Raw genomic sequence first — 22,040 nt, 5'->3', positions numbered from 1 at the left:
TCTTTGTGGCTCATTCAACTTGAACAGAAATTGCTCGGATCGAATACGAGTAATATCTACCAATCACGCAGATAGGAATTTCCTTTGCCTTACCCAAAAGGAGATTTATCGATACGCTATTGGTAGATAGGATTTGATCGAATCAAACGAAATCGAGTTGAATCAGCCCCTTATTCATGCCGAAGTACGTGATTTAGTATAATCATTCTTCCTACTGTCATTCGTGAAAGTTAAATTATTGCAATAATGGGGTCGTTTCCAAAATTTTAAAAGTATTTTTTTTTTCTAAAAAACATAGGATCTGATCATTTTTTAAATAATTTATTTAAGTTTAATATTTTTAAAAAAATACTTAAATTGGTGCGCATTCATTGTATACACTTCTGTCTTGTGACATCACAAATGATGAAATGCCATTCAAATGTTGCCATTCACAGAACAAAGTATTTAATTCGACTCTTTACTCACGTGTATTGGCAACGATATGGTTGATAGCAAACGTAGAGCACAATTTTAATTCGCTGCTTGGTTATCATAACGTGGAACCGTAGTTGAAAGATGCGTCAAATTGCATCATTTGTGATGTCATAAAGATCAAGCCTTGCTTGAAAAATCGGCTTTTTTTAAAATTTAATTTTAAAAAAACTGTTGGGAAAATGAAAGTATTTTCTGTGTCCCTGTGTTTTTTTTTTTTTCTCATTCTATCCATTTTAATGACTAAAAGTAGTACTTTTGACTGAAGGAAACCACCCCATTGTGTTTCCCTTGTTGTTGAAAAACATTTTGCGATCATATTTTTTTTTCTTACTAGGTACCAAAAGCCACTGCTCAAATTCTAGAAGCCCACGGTTATTTGGTTCGGCTTCGTGGCTGCGTGAATGTGAAAGGCAAGGGAGAGATGGAAACATACTACGTCCTGGGCCGTCGCCCGACCGTGGGTCGCCAGATGTCGGTGGGTCGCCATCCTAGTGTCCACAAAAGCCTCGCTGCTGTAGTTTACGGATTGGTACGAGCCCGAAAGAAAGGCCTGGGATCGAGCTTGAGCGTCCCCAGTCCGCAGAAGCGTCTTCTGCCGCCCCTCAATCCACCCAAACACAAGCTGCACCGGATACTATCCGAGACGCCGCATCCGGGAAGACGCAAAAGCCGGATGCGGGAAAGGCGAATGACTGATGCCGGAGGTAGTAGCCACTCGTACCCGGACATGAGAAACGTTGTCGATCTCGACCTCAAAGGTGTTTCCTGACACGAGAGGGGAAGGAGCTCAAAGATTTGAGCGAAAATGGTAAAAGTATTTCATGAAATGACAAGAGCAGCTCCCTGGTGTTTCGCAATTGCTTGAACATCAAGTTCTTCCATCAAAATGGAACTGGGAAGACTTGAGAAAGGGGATAAATCAGTTTCTCTTTAATGGCATTCCTTCAACGCCATCTATAAAGGAGAAAAAATATACTATGGTACAATGCCACAGAAAACCAGAAGTGGAACTGTTGTTGCCGTAAGGTTAGTTATTTATGCCCAAAATCATATAAAATTACAGATGATGAATTTGACCGAGAAAAAGATTTTGTAAGGCACTATGTGTGATCATGATGCAGAATATGGTAAGGTGTCACGCTTGACGTACCAGAAAGACATGCGATACTACACTATGATATGCAATCATACGACAACATCACCCAAAAGCATAAGGATCGAGCGCACAAGTAAAGTAACTGACCTGCCTATACATTTCCCTCTTTACAGAGTTCAGAGCACAGAAATTGATGACGCGAAAAACCTCGAAAGTTCGAGTCGAGATTTATGGTTGTATTTTTAATGAGAATGATTCGACAATGAACAATTTTGACTGCAAAGAAACTCTGAGGCAAGTATACTTTTTTACAAGAAACCTTTGGATACATTTCATAGTTTTTTCGGAAGAAAAGCGCAACATTTACAAGACCGCAACATGGAAATTAATATCTCAATTTATTTCTGCTTTGCATTTTGCTGGTCTGTATATGAAAGTCTAGGCATACAGAATATTTATTCAATAAGTCATTTGAGCAAGAAATGATTTCATATCAAAGGCAACAAAATTATTTATTTTTTCTATCAAATAACAGGAAGGTTTCTCTGACCAGTTAAAAGAAAATCAAAAAAATCAATTAAATAAAAATATTGCCAAGATTATCACACTGCACATGAATTCATTTCTTAAAAATAGAAATTCTACCGAACTATTTTTTACGTTCTGAAGACAAGTTTAACTCTTTATTTCGAGTTTTAATATTGTCATTGATATTATAAATCTAGTAAATCATTTCTAAAACTTATAATTATATTATATATATTAAATACCTTCGTGCTTAAAAGTAACTAGTATGTTGTGGCCATCACGAAACTTTCTTCTATATTTTTCTTTTTTTTCTGATCCCTCCCCATGCTTGACGAGGAAGCAATATTCCCAACAAAAACAAAATTACACATGCAAAAACTTGACGACCATCCCAATGTCTGAATTATTGCAAAAGCAAAGCAAAGAGCGAAAATTGAAAGTTATTTTAAAAGCCTTGCTTGAATTAATTACAAATATTTTATTTGTTAACAAACATAAGATGGCAACAGTTAAAAATTTTAAATCATTGAGATAATATTTCCGATCATTTCCATACAATTAAAATCACGAGAAATACGCAGACGACAATCTATTACGATTTATCTTTCTTATTGTTGCATTAATAAAGCTATTTTTATTCAAAAAAAAATCAACACCTCTTGGAGCGATTGGCGTCAAAATTGAACCAAAGCCTGTTTACATATGGATTCACATATATTCCAAATTTCAACCAGAACGTAGCATTACTTCTTGAGATAGGGCACTCACAATGGAAAAAAAGAACGGGCGATTGCGCTACCCCCTTTTTAGCTGTTGACACCAAAATAAGATCAGCTCTTATACCCACTAAGGACTACTTGCCGATAAATTTTTCTTTCATTCCGTTCATTATTTCTTGAGATACAACAGTCACAATTGACGGCAAAAAACGTTCTATAGCTCAACCCCCGTTTGAGCTATTGACACCAAAATTGAATCAGCATCTGTTCCTGTTAATGGCAACATATGGACCAAATTTTGTTTGATTCCGCCAGCTACTTCCTGAGGAATAGCAAGCACGCGTAACTCAAAAAACGTCCCATTGCTCCACCCCCTTGGAGGAATTCGCGCCAAAAACCAATGAGCACAAGTTCACATAGAGGCACATATGTGTACCAAATTTCGTTCGATTTCATGCGGTAGTTTTTGCTGTAGAGTGGCCACAAAAAACTGGTCACACACAGACGTGACACACATACACACATACACACACACACAGACAGACAGACATTTTCCAAAAATAGTCGAAATGGACTCAGCACACCTCAAAACGTTCGAATCCGTCAAAATTCGAAATTCTAAAATTTGCACGAATCCAATACTTTCTTCTATATATTAGATATAGAAGAAAGTAAAAAGATATAAAACAACGTAAAGCGGCATAAATTTTAGAGAGAGAAAGGGAGACGAACCTTTATTTTCGCCGGTATATAAGGAAAACATCATCATAAGTTGATATTCAAAATTTCAAAGGAGGAGCGTATCCGGTTCATGCTATAGGTTCCATTTTATTATCTTTTTTTTAATATGAATTTAGTGATGCCCAACTTGCGTCCCGCGGGCCACATCCGGACCACAAAGCTGAACCATGTGACCCGTTGTTTTGTATAATGTTACAATCAAAAAAAGCACGATTAATGACAATGTTACAAATCTGGAGCAATTAAATGCAATTCAAAAATTGCATTTAAAGAAAAAACATAGTAATGATAACAACAGTTATTGGTTTTTGACTTTCTTCCTTTCTCCACATTTTTCCATATTATTTTTAAAAATTTAAAGATTTTTAAATTTTTCGCGTGTTCTGGCCAGTGAGAATCATTTTAGTATGAGGTGTGGTCCTCGGGGAGAAAGGGGTTGGGCACCACTGGTGTAAAATTAAAGAATAAGAAATTTTATATCCCGAAATTAAGCTTTCTTTATTGCTATTTTTACTTTAAAAAATAGTAGTAATAATAAAAACAAAAGAACTTTATTCAAGGACATTTTTTTTAATTCATTTAAAAACCTTTTACAAGAAAACACATCTGAAACAACTTATAGACGTTGTTTTAAAAGCTTCTGTTTCACAACTATTATCCAGAACTATTCACATCAAAAAGCGTCTAGTTTAACCGTTGCTTAGCAACTGATACAAATATATATAGTTTAAAAATCCCTCTAACGAACTCGGGAAGACAGATAATCGTTAATGAGCTAAATTATTCCGAAATGCTAGGGAATAAGTTTTCTACAATATTCAAGATATAGAACTTATTTTAACTGAACTTAATGCAATATAAAGAGGATCCAGGCACTTAATTTCCATCTCCTTCATTAAACATTCAGAACACTCGATAAATTATCCCGAAGTTCCAATTTGTATTGACAAGTCTTTTCAAGAAAGAAAGTTTATAATAATTATTCCTTTTAAATTGGGAAATACTTTAGTACATTTGTCCGGATTACGTAAACATGTATAGGGGAGGGTGGAGCACAGTAAAACGCGGAGTATAGTAAGACAAATCTTTTTTTTTTTTTAAATTATAATCTGTAAATGACGCTAGGTACACATGAATCGGCAGCAATGGACCTTGTGGTTCCTGGGATATAAAGCTGTTGCTTGTGTTTGCAATCAATTGATCGCCATTTTTCTGATTTCAGGCAAGTAAAGTTTTTTTCTTGACTCTAGCATGCATTGATTTATAACATTTTCTTTTATAAGTAAAAATTAGCCATTTGATCACTTTCATTGTTATACCCACGTCGCTAATTATCATTCAAAACATTAAGGACAGACTTTGAACGAAATACTTAAAATTTTGAACAAAAAGAAAAAGGCGGAGTGGGTTACAGTGAGACAGTCCCACTGTGCCCCATCTTGAATTCTGAATCGAAAGAAAAGGTTTTTTAAATTTATTTTACACCCTTGTGCAAATTAATTGAAACAAACTCGAAAAATTGAGAAAACAAAGAAAAAATGGTATTTTATTGAAATTTATATAAAATTAAAAGTTTTTAGTGCATAATATGATGTTCAGGACTTTTAACATTTGGACACGATTCGGAATGGAAACCGCGAATTTCTCACAATCATTTATAATATTTGGGTCCTTGTACCAGACATGAATTCGAGCAGTTATTGGTTTCTCCATAGCTGAACAGTCCGTATGCAATGTACGATTCTTGCATATAGCCCAAAGATTCTGGATTGGTTTGATATCAGGAAAGTTTCCAGGCCATTTTAATGTTTCAATTTGGTTCTCAGACATGAATTTCTTAACCATTTCGGATGCATGGAAACAGTCAAAACTCTGCTGTAAAATCCCCGTTCCATCTGGATGTCGGTTTTCAACTATGGTAAAACCTTTTTTTTTTCCAGAATTGTAATATATTGCTCAGAACGCACCATGCCCTCAACAGGCTGCAAAGAACCAACCCCATTGTAACCGAAACAACCCCAAAACATATTCTTTTGAGGGTGTTTTACAAAGTAGTTCTTGTTCTTTCGCCTGAAGACCTCGTCACGTGTTGAGTTCTTTGGCCTAGGACAATGAAATTACTTTCGTCGCTAAAAAAAAAAAAAAAAAAGTACTTTCCTCCAATATTCAACAGTCTAATTATTATATTTTAACGCTTAAAAATAGCGTTTTCCCTTCAATCGTTGGGTCAGAAGCAGTTGCTTCATAGGCCTTATAGGCTGGCAATATGGTGCCTCCGAACAGTAGATGAGCTAATATTTATTACATTCTCTTTTAAATCTATCAAATACTGCACAAGTCTTTCGATGGTATTTTTTTACTTTGCATAAGAAAAGAGTTTTGTTGGTTTTTCTTGGTATTGTTTTCAATTTTCGGCGACATTCCTCTCTCCGCTTTGGAGATATGGATCCTGTTTCTCTTTTTTTTTTATAATGCGGCTCACAGTTGCAATACTAACCCCAACTACCTTTGAAATCTCTATAAGTTTTTGGTGTATGATCGGAATGAATAATAATCTTTGTACGCTTTCGTGGTGTCACATCCATCGCTGACGACAGTGAAACCTCAACTGACATGATCATGGCTGCAGCTTTCATTCGTGCACTAACGCTCTAAGAACCCCTCTGATTGGTGTAAAATGATGATAGGTAAAGGATTTGTTCATCCCATCCATATTCTTACAAATTTTAGTTTGATCGGTAAATAATACTTGGAATGATTTTAAAATTAGTGGGAAAAAAAATTTGTTTCAATTAATTTGCACAAGGGTGTATGATTTAAGATGTTTCAACTTGTTGTTTAAGTACTTAACAGGTATTTTTACTTCATCAAAAATGCGAATAAACCACGTAAGGCAAAAACACGGACATTTTCTGACGCTTCCATGAGAAATTCATTTGCAACTAACCTTCTGATTCCAAGTGGCAATTTAATTAAAGCAAATCATATTAATCTTTAAATTATAGGGAAAACATGCAAAAGAGCCCTCTGGCTCTAGTGTAGCAGTGAGTATTTTCTTAGATTTTTAGAGTTTCATAGGATGTCTAGAAACCGAAGAAAGAAAAGGTTGAAGAGTGAAGAAAGAGCATAAAAAGAGTAAAAGAGAGTACCGTTGCAAGTAATTTTCCTGGAAAACGAATTTTAGAGGAAGAAAACACAAAAACCACAGAAGTAGAATTTAAAATAAAATGTCAAAAATATTTTTAAAAAATATAGACTTGTTTGACACAACTGAGAGGACGTATAAAAAATTAAAAGGGGGATCTGATATTTTATCAGATTACGTTAAAATGGGCGAAAATCTATCTTCTGGGTTTGAAGAGTTGGACAGTGAGACACTTGAAAGAGACTTTGCTATGATAGCATTTGCCATCAAACAGAAATACTTTTATGTTGGAAATGTTCTAATGGTAGCTATAACGATGGAGACTTATGCATTTGTTTTTGGCGCAAAAGTTAAACCATTTTGACCATTTTTGTTTGACCATCTGCACCAGATGTTGCATTCGTTCCGAATAGAAGTATTAAATTGTTGATAACACCTCCTACGAAAAGAAGTTATGCAAATCAAATCAATCTTTTTTGTGATTTGAAAATTGTTTATTTAGATATACGATGAAATTTGAATTTTTTTTTTCTTCATTGTAATTTAATTTTGATTGTAAACGTTGAACATATTATGTTTCACTCAACCATATATACTAACTCTATGTGCCTTCTATGCTGTCTCACTGTGCCCTTTATGCTCTTTCACTGTACCCCATGAGTGGGGCACAGTGAGACGATTCCTTTTTTTACATTATCTCAAAAACTTTAAATAGTGGTGAAGTTTTTTTTGTATCTCAAAGTTAGTGCACTTAAGCTGCATTACAAATCCAACTTTAAAAAATTCCGATTGAAACAAAGTTTCCGAATATCTTGAATTTTATATTTTTGGTCTCACTGTGCCCCACCCTTCCCTTCATTAGGAAGATTCACATTTTTCTATTAACGTATTCATTCATTATGAATATTAAAAACATCGTTGACAGCTCTAGATTTCTATTTTAAATTAATAATCATATTTCAGGTTACATAAGCTTATACAGGCATTGAATATGTTTTTAATATGATTACGGAGGTTTTTTTTTTTTTTAAATAAAATTTTGATATGGAAAATAATTGATTTTTTACTTCCTTTTACAAAAAAAAAAAAGGAAGTATAGTTTTCACAAAAAAAAAATTTCACTCAAAATTCGGCCTTAATTTCCATTTTGCTCACCCCCGAATCAATGTTGAATTTTTTTTTTTTTTCAACCCGAACACACGCAGATAAATGAAAAGAACGTATAACACCCGAAATATCCATTTTTGACATTCCCCGAGTTAATTACAACGACTTTTCTCGTGACGTCCGTATGTACGTATGTATGTTGCATAACTCAAGAACGGTATGTCCTAGAAAGTTGAAATTTGGTACGTAGACTCCCAGTAGGGTCTAGTTGTGCACCTCCCCTTTTGGCTGCATTCGGATGTTTCTAACGGGGGGGGGGTCTTTTGCACCTTTTGAGGGGGGAATCATTGTTAATTTCGATGCAAGCTCAACTGGTGTTATAATTTGCGGACGCTTGGCGATATATCACTCGTCTTTTGGTCGCCAAGTTTTGTCGCCAACTTGGTGACAAATTTGACGATTTATTTTAAATAATTAAATCTTATTTCAATTTGGCAACTGTTGGTGATATTTAGAGAGTTAACTATTGAATCACTTTAAAATTGTCAATAATGAGGAAATAACATTAAAATTGGAGTAAAAGGAAGTCATGTGATGCACACATCAGCTCGTTTTTTAAATAATAGGAAACAGTAAAAAGAAAATAAATCAACGTGAAAATTCACAAATAGTGTAAGAATTTCCTACACATCTTTAAGTATTCAAGGAACACTTTTTTTTAATGCAAAAAAGTAGGGGGGTGCATTGTATCTTGGGATAGCTTAAAAATAAATATTTTTACTTTTACTTGAATAACAACCATAGTAGTGCAAGTAATATCTTATTGCTTACTATTTAAAGAATTCATAAAACAATTTAAATTAAAACTACGTAAATTTATTAGCGAGTCTTTTATTGTTTTTTACACATTTGCAACGTATCACAAAATTCAACATCACACTGTACCTTAAGATGCAGGATACCTTAGAAATAAATGAAAATTAAACAATTAATAGCAAATAATTCCTATTTAACGAGTATAAAATGCAAACATTACAGAAAAAATTTAAAAGGCATCTTTATCAACCGTCACATCTACCGTTCTTTATGTACCGTGGACATGTTGCGAGCCATTCCACAAAAAAGCGCCACGTTGTCCCATGATGGTAATATATTTGACCATCTCATGCCATGTCATCTCATGACATGCTTTTATATTTCACATAAACACATGACAGCTCATATATTTCGTTAAAAAGTAATAATTTTAAATGGTGAATAACAGAAAATCTTGCTTAAAATGGTGGAACACTACACCTTTTTTCTTGATCAATCCTGGCCTTTTCTGTTTAAACAAATCATTCAGTTTGCCTCAAATGTAACCTCTTAGCGGTTTCATGATCGCTTATTCGCCGTTTTACATCAATTAACGTCTTTATCAGCAACAACCGGCTTTTCAGAACGTGGTCTTCAACTTCGAAATTGCCAGATCAAAATTTTGCAAAACAGTTTTGACGCCAGCTTATTGTCAATACATTTTCTCCCAACACAACGGTGAATGAATTTCTTGCTTGAACAGTATTTCCACGTTTTCGATAGCAGAAAAGTAAAATATGCCGAACATTCTGGCGTTTAACCGAAAACTACTACGTGAAATCAACTGGGTCTTTTCCAGTGGCGAATTCAGGATTTAGTTCTGGGGGCGGCTGAGATCATTAAAAATGTATGTCTCCTTGACATCACCAAAAGTTCATTGATGTAAATAAAGTCGTTTGCAAAAAAATATATTTATTTTTCAGGAGGTCTCAATGGCTAATGAAATTTTCTGAGTCACAGTTTAAATTATCTAAAATTTGGTATTTAGTGGTAAAATTTTAAAATTTAAATGTCAGTAAAAATTAAAATAAATAAAATACAATTAAATTAAATTTTTTAAAAAAATTCGACATTTTTTCTAAACAATTTGAAGGCAAAAATAACAATTCTTGTTGATTATGAAAAATATTGTCCATGGCAAATGCAAGTACACTAAATGTAAGTAAGAAAACCAGAAAAATCGTGAACTAACAGTTAAAAAAAGGGAAAAAGAAGATAAAATTCTGAGAATTGACACTAAGCGCATTAATTAAAGAGGTCTGAAATTTTTTTGTCTTTCTTCTTATAGAGTAAATAAATAAATTTTTTGAAAAGGCAGGGAAATATTTCCGAAATTCGTAAGGAAATTTCGGAAAACAAGTATCTCCATTACTATAACAAATTCGTATATAAATCTGAGGGAAAACGAATAAAATGATAAAAATAGGATGGATATAGGAAATTATATATTTTATTATTTTACATTAAGATACATACACAATAAAAAAAAGGCCAACAGAAAAAGAATTTAGTTCTAATCTGGAGGCGGCTGCAGCCTCATAGCCGCCCCCCTGGATTCGCCACTGGTCTTTTCCAATTTTGGCTTTGCTATATCAGCTCTCGAAACATATAATGATCATGCGCCTTAATAGTGAAGTTGAGTGTGAAAAAATAGTTAAATCATGTGGAGAAAAAACCAAATTATTTTCCGAACAACCGATGAAACTCTTTCTTTTTATATTCTAGCTTCCACAAATCTCGTTTTAAAATTGCTAGTTACTCCACACTACTGTTGGTGGTAAAGAGAACAACTATGTCAGGTTAGTTTTGCTATTCCGTAAACACCGGCTACTTTGGCCCACATTTTGGAACTTTTCTCATCTTCTCTTAATAATTTTGCAGCTATTCATATTTCCAAGTTGCGGATATTTTTTACACAACTAGAATTCTCTTAATTTATTTTTTTAATAGTGACCATTTTATTTCCAAGTATTATTACTCTTTATAATTGCTTTTTATTTGGCCAATGTTACCCATGCGTTGGAGTTACTTTTGTCCAAAGTGGTTTTCCCCATTTAAAATCATTGTAGAACTAACTAGAGTCAAAGAAAGACGTGTGTTCATGCGCAAAACTATTTATTTGAAAGAAAAATACACTTTAAAGAAGTTTGAGTCACACATTTGTTTTAAAGAAATTTTGAAAAATTAAAAATGTGAAATGTGTGTGCATATCTAGTTATTATCTGGGAAATGGCCGACAGAGAACAGTAATCTTTTCTTTAATTTTGGAGGTTGAATAATTTTATTAACAGAACACCATTCGTAAAACAAAGGATTCTAATTTGTCGACCACTTCCAAAACTTAATGTTGCGTTTCATGCTCTCAACATTTGCTCCTTTTCTCTCAGCTCTCACATCAACAGCTATCCCTGCTGGAAACCTGAGCCCATTCCATTCTACAACAACAAAATTCCGTCAACTTTCCAACAAATTTAACAAAATTTGTAAGAAGTAGATGCAACTAGGTTAACTTCTTTCAGATTTCTTGCAACTTTCAGTTCCTCTGCATCTTCCACAATAAAAGCCATGTAACTGAGCGCTGATAAATGGAGTCTATAATCACTCTTTATCTTTTGTTGAGAAGTTTTTTCTTGTGTTTTTCCGGTTTAGAGTTTGATTTTAGCTTTTCTATTCTTTTCCAAATCTCTTTTTCAAGTTTTTATGCTGGGCCAAAATAGGTCATAATTTTTAGGTTAGGAGATGTGTTGTTATCGTGAAATTTTTAAATAAAAACCTTAACATGAATAAGAAATACAACTGTACTACAACATAAAGTATTGAACAGTGCTCATAAATAAGTACGTAGCAGACTCTTTGCCGATGAAGAACTGTTTCTATCTGTAAAAATTTGAGAGCTTATAAAGACACATATCAGCACATAGAACACAATACATAACTGTATGTTTGTGGATGCTCTCTAACAGATTCTATCAAAATTCGTTTAAAAATTGCTATCTGAAGGCTGCTAGAGAAGGTTCTACCTTTTTTTCAATTTGGGCCAAAGAAAGACCCTAGGGCCAAAGTAGCCCGCGTTTATGGTACGTTAATTGATGGCAATTGATGTTCGTCAATGCTCTGTCCTAAGCTCACAGCGCAAAAAATATCCAATGCTTTACCGATGTTGGATGTCTTTTCATCCATAAACTCATCGAAACACATAGTCTCATTTCTATTTATTTATTTTTACGTTTATTCGGATTTTTTTTCCAATAAAACGTGCAAAAAGTTAACATCTTCATTTGTAATCTGAAATAATTGCTGATTTAATACCTGTGAGCAATTTGCTAATCAATTGCTTTTTAGCGATCTGTATTTTTGTATCTGAAATCAAATAGCGAAGTTTGATTTACTCTGGTAAAGTTAGGTAATTTCACATTTTAAGTCATGGTGCTGATAGAAGATAACCAGCATGATTTAACTCACTTGGTGCGGCATTTTGTCAATAGTCCACGCGTTGTCAAAAGAAAAAAGGAAAAAACGACGCCAACGGAGCAGAATTAAATTCCAAAAATAAATATTTTTATCCATACTACAATTTGAAAGAACTGTTTTCCTGAACGCTTATGATAGTTAGTTTATAAGTGAATATAGACTAAATAAATGTAAAAAAAAAAAAATTCAAACTGTTACTGATCAAGCACAACAAGTTCGGGCGTTAACAGGTAAATAAATTTTTTATATCTACGTGTCTACTTTTCTAAACATGTTTTCGTGTGCAGCTGCTTATACTAAACATACATTGCATAGTTTTCTTAGAATTGTGTATGTAAATTCATCAATATGTGTAATGTGATTTGCGTTCGACCGTTGAAACGTCGGACGACACGACAGCTTGTACGACTTCCTTTGCTCTTTACTTCTGATACGTAAAACTGCGCATCGTGCTCTTCTCAGATTTCTAAGGAGCGCTATTTCTCAACAATGTGATATCAAATTCCCCAGTTTTAGAAGTAGCAATATAACACCATAATGACGTTTATTACCCAAAATCTCGAATCCCGCGAGATCCCACATGATATTTAGCGAGATTGAGGGGAAAATCCCGCAAACGTTTTCCAACATTTGCAGTTCATAAAACGAAAATTTTCCCAAGCATCAGACCCGGATCTATAAATTTTTGGCCGCCTGCAATAAAACCTCTAGAACCCCTCCCCAAGGGTCAGCAGTGTATAATTGCAACGTTAATAAGTCTTAGTGCTAGTTTGTTTTTGTTTTTTTTTTTTCTTTTCCCCCAGTTTCTTTGGTTGTTGTACCCCTACTGAAAAGCAACATCTAAAATTAGAATCATCTTCCTCGCATATTTGCAAGAAGAACAAGAAAAACTTTATCTCTTATGATGAACGGTGAACTTTGTACCATTTAAGAAGATTATAAAAATAGAGTATTTCTTCTATGAATGAATTGTTATTCTAATTCGAGGTTTAAGTTTTCATATGTTCAGCAATTGAGAAAATGTAAAATTATAAACGTTTTCGAAAACTATCACAAAAATTTGAAACCCAGAAAATTGCGCTTTAGAAAAAATTGAGAAAGTGTAACATAGATTTCGAAATACATTAGAGTAAGTCCGAATGCAATGTTGGAACGCTTCAGTAAGCTTAAAGAATGCACTCAAAACTTTTAACTTACTAAAAGTGCACACTATTTCTCTCCGAGGAAGAAAGCAATGAAAAATCTAAGATTATTTATGCTCTCAAACCTGTAGAAAGTGCCTGCCGATGTCTTTGTCACCGCGATGCCAATGTTAGAAATGTGGATGATAGATATAATGTTAGATTCAAAATAATGTTAGATCTTCAAAATAATGTTAGATCTTCAAAATAATGTTAGATTACTCAGCAATATTCGGCACGACTCTTAAAGAGGTGACAGAAACTTGGATGACTTGCATAACAATGCAGTACAGAAAACTCCTGATTATCCGCAAGTCAATCGACTATCGGGAACATGTATTTTCGCAGAAAAAAGCAAATACCAATAGCTGTTTTAATGTCGTAAAATTGTAAATTTAAACTCGGTTAATTTTGTTTTATTTATTTATTTAATTTTTGTGCTTTCTTCATCGTACATACTTGTTCTGTAATGTACATAAATTCAGTTGCACAAAACATTTTTACTCTACTGTATATGTTTTTACTGTTTGTAGTTTTTTCAAACTTGGCGTCCGGTATTACTGGACATGAACTTTAAACAGCTGCTAATCATTTATTAATTCCATAAATTACAGTCTGCTTATTATTATCTGTACAAGAATTTTTCATTTTTGGCTCATTTTCCCAAACACGGATTCTCGTCGCAAAAGCGAGTTTTTTTCTGATTTTTTTAAAAATATATAATCTTATATTAATCATTTCAAATGCTTATGTTATGTTTTACTATTATTTAGAGAATATTTTACAAAGACGTTTGTTTGATGTTTCATCGTTTTATTATCTGAAATATGTACTTCAATAACATAAGTCCGGATTATTGAACCATGTCATAACTCTTTTAATTTCTCACCTATAAAAATACCCACCCTATTGAAATTTTGTCATTAAGATACTCTTTACCATAGCACACTGTCTACCAAATAAAAACACTTTTGGTTTAGTATTTCAAAATTCCGTCTGAAATGGGTAGAAATTATTATGCATTAATACAGTTAAATTTTTGAGGAAGGACAATTTTTACCTTATTTGTCCCTTATTTTACTCTTTTTGCGGTTCACAGGCGATTTTTATCATCCGCGGCACTGTTACCACCCAATTCCGTGGATAATCGGGAGCTTACTGTACTTTACAAAATGTGTGTGTCCACTTTCTGTTAAAAGTTATAGGTTTAGATTTATGTCTGACGTCTTTCAAACTTATTCGTGATACATTTTTAGGGAAACTGGAAGATTTCCCACATGTATACGTCCATCAACGTTTAGGTTAGTAGTTAGATTTAGCCCACATTTGCTGTTTCGCTACTCTGAAATGTCTGACCACCGGTTGCGACGGAAAATTGAACATCCGGTTTACAAGCGAAAATTGACGCATTTATTTGTTTTCAGGGATGCCAACTTTGCGGATGTATGTTAGCCTCTAAATTAAGCAGAGTCACATTAACAGAAGCGAAACATGCGCATCAAAGTTGTACTTTTTCCCCCTCATAAGGACCAACGCCCCCGAACAGATAGGCTCGTATTAACTGGACGCTTGCCAATTTCATAGCAACCGTGGGCAGATAGTAGATGATAGTTAAAATTTCGATAGCGATATAAATATTGTATTGTACATCGTCATCGCTTTCGCTTTGCACCATCGCGCAGGCCTCTAGATGCAATAACTCTGCATCACCAAACAGAAACTGAGTGGTAGATGACTATCGTGAAATTCCAATTGCTATTTCCATCGTATGGAATAGACTGACTAGTAAATGAATACACTCGAGTGACGTACTCGAGTACCTAACGTAATTTAATAAAAAAGGTCTCTAGAGGTTTTTTTTAGTTCAGTGGTGTCTAACCTTTTTCTGCTCGAGGGCTGTCCCTCATACAAAAATCATTCTCGCGGGCCAGAACACATAAAAAATTTCAAAATAATTCTTTTCTATATAACAAGGATAAATATGGAAAAGAAACGAAAACTAAAAACCAATAATTGTTGTTATCAATTACTTGATGCTTATTTCATTAAATGCATGTTTTTCAGAAACCAATTTCAAAATACAGTAAAACCCCACGTAATGGACACCACTCTTAATGCGGACAATTTTCAATTCCCCTATTCCAATGCAAATAACATTATTAAACCCCTTACCTGTGGCCACCTCTCTATTGTGGACAAAAAACTTTGTCGCGTTAGTGTCTGCATTAGAGGGGTTTTAAAGTATTTGGCTACAAATTTGTGTCGCTAATCGTGCTTTTCGATTTGTAACATTGAACAAAACAACGGGACACACGAATCAGCTTCGTGGGCTGAATGTGATCCGCGGGCCGTAGGTTAGGCGCCACTGAGTTAGATCAATCGCAACTCCATTCTGTTCATTTCCAAAAAGAGAAATTCAAAAGTCTATTTGTCTGCTGGTTGAGGGGTCACTAATTCACTGAGGTAGTGCACATTTATTCATGTCAGCGCCCCGAAAATTCTGAAGCAGACAGTTCTGCCAAATTTTATTAAAATAATTATACATCAAGTAAAATATTTTTGCTGTCGTATTCTATATGCTACAATTTTTGACAATGTTATAACTTTTAAAAACGAATATGTGCTTAAATGTTCATCCACTCTTAGGGTTACACTATCTGATATTATTATGGAGCTGACGGTCAGATTCTTCATCTAACTACGTGTTTATCGTATGTTACATACAATCGCACTATAGTGTACCACTGGTCTACATACAAAAATGTTGCTCTAACATTTTTCGTAATAAAAGTAATCCTCAACTACACTCTTATAAATAAATTTTTATACTTCATCAAGAAATAAGTCAAATCTGGCAAAATTCAGCCTTAAACATCTTATTTGGTGTTGAGTTTTGTTTCACCGATGTAATGGAGCCGTGTTTGGTCACCAATTTGTAAAAACACTTTCACGTTGGTGAAACTTATCACTAGAGCTCGGATCATATACAGGCGTCACTACCGGGGGCGGATAGTTAAATTAGTTTTAAATAAGTTTAAAAGTTTATGAAAAATATAAATACTTCAAGTCTTAAAAATTGTCCCAATAAATTTCACATTTTATCAATTTTAAAGTTTTTATATTTTATCTTTAAACACATTGGCTCAAAATACATGTTTCTTTCTTTTTTTTTTTCTTTTCTTTTTTTTTTCTAAATTTTTCACCCATTCAGACGAAAAATAAAATGTTTTCAAAATTTATGTGTCTTATGTCATTTAATGCATATTAGCTGGCTTCAACTTTCGTTTACGTAAATAAAAAGTTGTTTTTGAAAATTGAATGAACTTTTACACGTAACATTAAAAGGTACTTTTTCGGGGGTTGGGGGTGACACCAAATATTACCGCCCCAGGTGACACCCATGCTAAATACACCACTGGATATACACAGTAAAATCATCAAAATATACACTAAAAGTTCAAATAATATGCGAGAAAAAAATAGTTTACTGAAATAAACGTTTTAACATCTAACTAAAAGCACTACGAATGACCTCCCCATTCTGGTACTTTTTATATTTTTCACGATAAATTTAAATTTTTCGGAATAATCTGAAAAAAAAACAATATGCAGGCACGAAAAATCTGGCAACCCGAAAAAAAAACCACAAATCGTACAAATTGTTGTTCTTTGTGAAGAATAAAATAGTTTTTTGCAATATTTCTTTTGTGAAAAATAATTTCAAAAAAAAAAACGCAATCATTTGCAATTATTTTGAAAATTAGTCGTTTTATTCAGTTATAGGTGTAAACTTCAAAAAAAGCAAAAATATGTTATTTTACATGAACAATAGTTTCAGCTAAACTTTGCTAACTGAACCAATTTTTAGGCGAAGTATTGAACTTTAACAGTGGAATGTCTAATGTACACTGTGCCGAACACAGCAGGATTCTCGTATGGTCCTAGTGTCAGCTCCTAGCACAGAGCTTAAATCAACTTATAGTAATGCTCCAATAATACTAAAATAGAAGTATTCTCTCCAAAAAGTGAGAAACCTGCTTCGCTACATTTCAGCTGCAGGAAATTGTGTATGATACTTATTGGTTAAATAAAATACCCAGTCAGGCCAGTGCCAAATTTGCTTAACAAACAATTCCATTCTTGAACTTTTAACGATTAACAGATATATTTTTCGTTCGGTAGAAAGTTTTTTTTTTTTTCTTTGTAACAGTTTAGTTTTGATGTTGCAGTAAATAAATGATTCAACTTATTATCACTGTGTTTAGTAGTGAATTCTTCGAATCTGATATAATCGCCAATGTTCATATTAGCGAAAAACCAGAAAATAATTGCAAACGCATGGGGTTATGTAATCGATAAGTTTCAAAACATTCAAGTAGATAACATAACCGATTTGCCTGATGTCAAACTGTGAGTGTTGAAATTCAACATGAATCTCGACCTCAGAAATTTGAAAAAAAAAAAAAAAACTACATATTTTATCAAAGCTTATTCTACTTTGTACTCGCAAAGAGCAGCAGTAGCAAAGGTTGATGTCTTTCTTCAGGTTACTTTAAATTAAAAATGAGTTCAATTTATCAATAGTAGGGGGAGCTGCTGTACTTACGGACAAAATTTACTTTTCAATTCTTGCTGGTCTCTGCGAATGGATAATCGATCGGAAAACTTTTCTGGCAGATACTATAACTTATCATCTAATTTGGCAATTTTTGTCTGGTGAAAATCCTAAAGCTTTCAACCTCAAAAAAAATTCTTAAAAACCATCTTTTTTCTCTGTGGGTACAGCAACCCGTTCACCCCGCGGACAGGTGCCTTTGTACCCATGGACATATAAAATAATAATATATAAATAAGTCTGAGGAACTAATTTATACTCAATGCATTTTCATAAGCCATTTTATATTGAAATACTTCAAACATCCATTGAAAATAACATTAAATAACATATCCAACAGAAATTAAACTTTGGAAATTAATCAAAGTTTTCTCAATTTTTTTTTTTTTAATTTTCCTTAATTTTTAACGTCAGTGAATTCTTTAAAAAAGTTACATGTCTTAAGAGAGTTAATGATGTTATGAATAATTAATATGTTTTTAAACAAAAAAATAACTAGATTCATGATAGTATGGCTCTCTATGTACTTACATAATAACTTCAATTGATATGCAAATTGAAACCTTTAACCAAAATTAACCCATTACAAAGAAACTCAGTTTAGATTAAATCAACAAAAATATAGAAATGTCGACTTCAAATAAAAATAGGTGGGATTGACGGTCTGTAGATCCTACAACAGGTGTGGGGGTTACTTCAACACTATATTTTCAAGTCGTACTTCAAATTCATCATCATTGTTAAAAATAAATTTTGGACGTTGATGACAAGGCACCATTTTGAGGTACTTCACATTGTAAGAAGACTCATGTGTGACCCAAGGAGACTAAAAATTGCTGTCCGTGGGTACACATGGTTGTGTGTCCTTGGGTACAAAAGTATGCTATTTTGGTTTTGCAAGGCAGTCACATCGACAGGACCACAGTTTTACAACATTAAAAATCAGAAACAAAACCTTCAAAATATAGGAAATCATGATACCTACAACAAAAATGAATAATACAATCCACGACGGAGTAAAAGAAAAAAGAAATTGCTCATGTTTTTTTTTCTTTTACTTAGATCCTACTAAAACCGAAAAAATGTGACAGAATCTTAAATGTTCGTTTGATGGCGTTGAAACTTTCTGTGGTACTGGAGAGGGCTGTGACACACACGTTGAACCCCAATTAGGATCCCTCTCAACGATACCTGGAATTTCCCGACCAACGTCCGTAGGTACACCCGTAAGTGGGTACAGCAGCTTCCCCTATATATTTTTGTATGATGGTTACAAACTAACACATTTATGGAAGTTATAATTGAAATTGTTTTACGCGTTTGGAAGTTAAATTCTCGAAATGTTTACCCAAAGCTATGCAAAAATGCCTCCCAGAATCATCGCTGTAATTATTTAAATAGCTCAATGACATCGCATTAGAGAAATTAAATTATTCCAGCAATCTGTTTACTGGGTTGACAGTATTTGAAAAAAAAAACATTGCTACAAAAACTAAAATAAGAATTATAACTGGTAGCTCGTTCTGAAAAAAAAAGATTCAATAATCGTTTTGTTTACTTGTTTACTGTAAAAATCTCGATTAATTTATTTAAAAATACATCATTAAAAAACGTATTTTTAGGAGAGATAGATATTAAAAAGTGTAACAAAACTCACATCGAAATGAACATTCCAAGAGAACAAATCATTTTAGTTTATGTTTTTCTATAAGCTTAATAAAGAAAAATCCAATTTTAAATGAAGTCTTAGTATTTCAACAGCTTTTCTTTCTGAGAAATAAAAACCCTGACTCATTCAGAAGAAGATAGTTGTACTCTAATTTGTAGTACATAGTCAATCCATCCTCGTCATCATCAATAGCGTCGACAAAACTAAAAATGTGTAAAACACAATAACAATAATTAGGGGTACGAAATAAATAAAAGCATCATTTTTTATTGTTACAAGTTTCTATAAATGTTTTCATTCTTTTGTATAACCTCTTCACTGGTTAATTTGGTTACATTCTGATTTTAGTCCTGTTTACCTTTATTAATATAGTTTCTTGATTGTTTTTAGTTTATATAAAAATTAGAATGACGGTTTTTTATAATTTAGAATTTGTCAAAATATTTTTTCGTGTATTCGCGAAAGACATTTTCAAAAATTTTAACTAAATCCCAATTCATATATTTTGAGTTTGCCGACAAATGTTCCAATAATAACTGAATTAAATAAACTCTTTGCAGTTCGACATCTTAACTAATTTTGCCATATTCGAAATGTCGCTCTTCAATGCTTGTTTATTAATTAAATTTAAATCTGTACATTTATTTACTATTCATTTATTTATTTGGAAATCAATTTTAATTACTTAAAAGAATAAAATAATTTTGGATTATCATTAGCTAAATAAATAACCTACCAATGGCAAAAGTTGTCTGTTAAATTCTGAAATATAAACTTCATTGTCAAAGCTTACGAAATGTCTTTATAAATGCTATGTATAATTGAAATATTCAAAGCTGTAATCAAAACAGTAGATATGAACTGCTTTGGACAAATAATTGTAAGGTATTTAGAATTTCTAAACATGTTCATAACTTTGTAAATATTACTCAACATTCGAATCATTTACCTTTTGAATGTCAACCTTTAAACAAAGATATTTTTGAGAACTTTTCGCTGTCTAGTGGAAAGATGTGTAAAAGTGAATTGTCTATTGATATTTTTAAAAAGAAAGCTGTCATCCAATTGTACATACAAAAATTGTATTTTTGTGGTGTTTATTGTTGTACAGATTATTTATTCATTAAAGAGAGATTTCTCTTGGTCTTTTGTAACATTTATTCATCTTTGTCTACGAAATCTGTCCATACAGTGGTTCACAACCTATTGGTAATTACCCCCAAAGAGTAAGGATATAGTCATTGTTCGGTCATAAAACAAAATTATTAAAAAACGTGTATCAAATATAACTACCCAATCGATAATAAATAGCATTTTATAAAAAAAAAATCAATAAACTTGGAGCTAGACTTATGATGTACATTGGCCGAAACAACAATTGTTAAACAAATTTCGATAACTAAACAATATCAACTGTCTCATTGACTACATCTTGATTTAATAACAAATTACCAAAAAAAAAAAACAAGTATCTTCTTTGTCTGAATAATTAATATTAATTCAACTATTTTTTTTAATTTTTTGTAGTGTAAAGAAAAAAATAATGTAATAGCTAATTTATTTTTAGACTGAACTTTCTTTCTTTGGTGAGGGGGTGGGGTTACTTCTAATATATTAACCGCTTTTTGGGTAATAGCCTTTAAAATGTTGGGAACCACTGGTCTATAAAGTAACAGCTATCTTCCTTGGAAAGTAACGGAAGTGGAATAAGAGGGAGTGGTGGGAACCTTTTGACGTGTGTGAAACTGCCCAGCTAGTATGAGTGCTTTCAAATGCCAGTTGTAGTTAAGTTGTGTTTGCCAAAAGAGAGAAGTAGTGGTTAAACGCTGGTTTCTTACGCCCAAAGATGCAGAATAAAACCTTGCTCCCGTCAGGGGATTTTCGAGATGCGGAAAATCGACAGTGATCGGCATGGATGCTGTTAATTACGCAGGTTCACACATGTAAAAGACCCCTCGAGTACTCGTTTGTTTCGGAGTGCTCTTGGCAAAATTAAATTCCCAGTGCAATTTCGCATTGAAGAGAGCGCAGGTGCCTCCATCTGATGGGAAAACTTAGCGTCAAACTTCTCGTGGGGATAGTATCTGCCGGTAGTGATGATAAATGAATGAATGTGTGCTATATCGGGGAATCGCACTATATCTGCAAAAAGTAGTGCATATATAGCCCCTTTAAGAATGAAGAAAAAAAAATTTCAAAGTGTTTATATTTCATCTTACTTGCCAGTAAAATGCTGAATTATAAAATTGAAACAGCGTGTGAACTATTCGAGCTGACCTTCGAATGAGGGTGCAAATGATAGCTGAAACTACGAACAATGATAAAGACACAGAATGAAAACTTTTGCAAGAAGATCTCGATGTGAAAAAAAAATAAAAACACTGCTCTCTTTCAAACAGTTCTTGGTTGAAAAAGGATTGCAATGCTAGAACATCC

At 33.2% G+C, this 22,040-nt stretch overlaps 1 protein-coding gene across 1 annotated transcript in view; it reads left to right on the top strand.

The window, feature by feature from the left end:
* LOC129217055 (adenylate cyclase type 8-like) overlaps positions 1–2,234 on the top strand; it is a 233,153-nt gene extending 230,919 nt beyond the window's left edge. The window contains exon 21 of the mRNA XM_054851300.1: positions 812–2,234. Within this exon, the coding sequence (XP_054707275.1) occupies positions 812–1,246 (435 nt within the window). The 3' untranslated portion in view covers positions 1,247–2,234. The remainder of the gene's footprint in view (positions 1–811) is intronic.
* Positions 2,235–22,040: the final 19,806 nt, after the last annotated feature.

The sequence above is a fragment of the Uloborus diversus genome, chromosome 1, assembly GCF_026930045.1.
Source record: "Uloborus diversus isolate 005 chromosome 1, Udiv.v.3.1, whole genome shotgun sequence".
NCBI lineage: Eukaryota > Metazoa > Arthropoda > Arachnida > Araneae > Uloboridae > Uloborus > Uloborus diversus.
The sequence above is the reverse complement of the archived record's forward strand: the minus strand, read 5'-3'. Positions and strand labels throughout refer to the sequence as shown.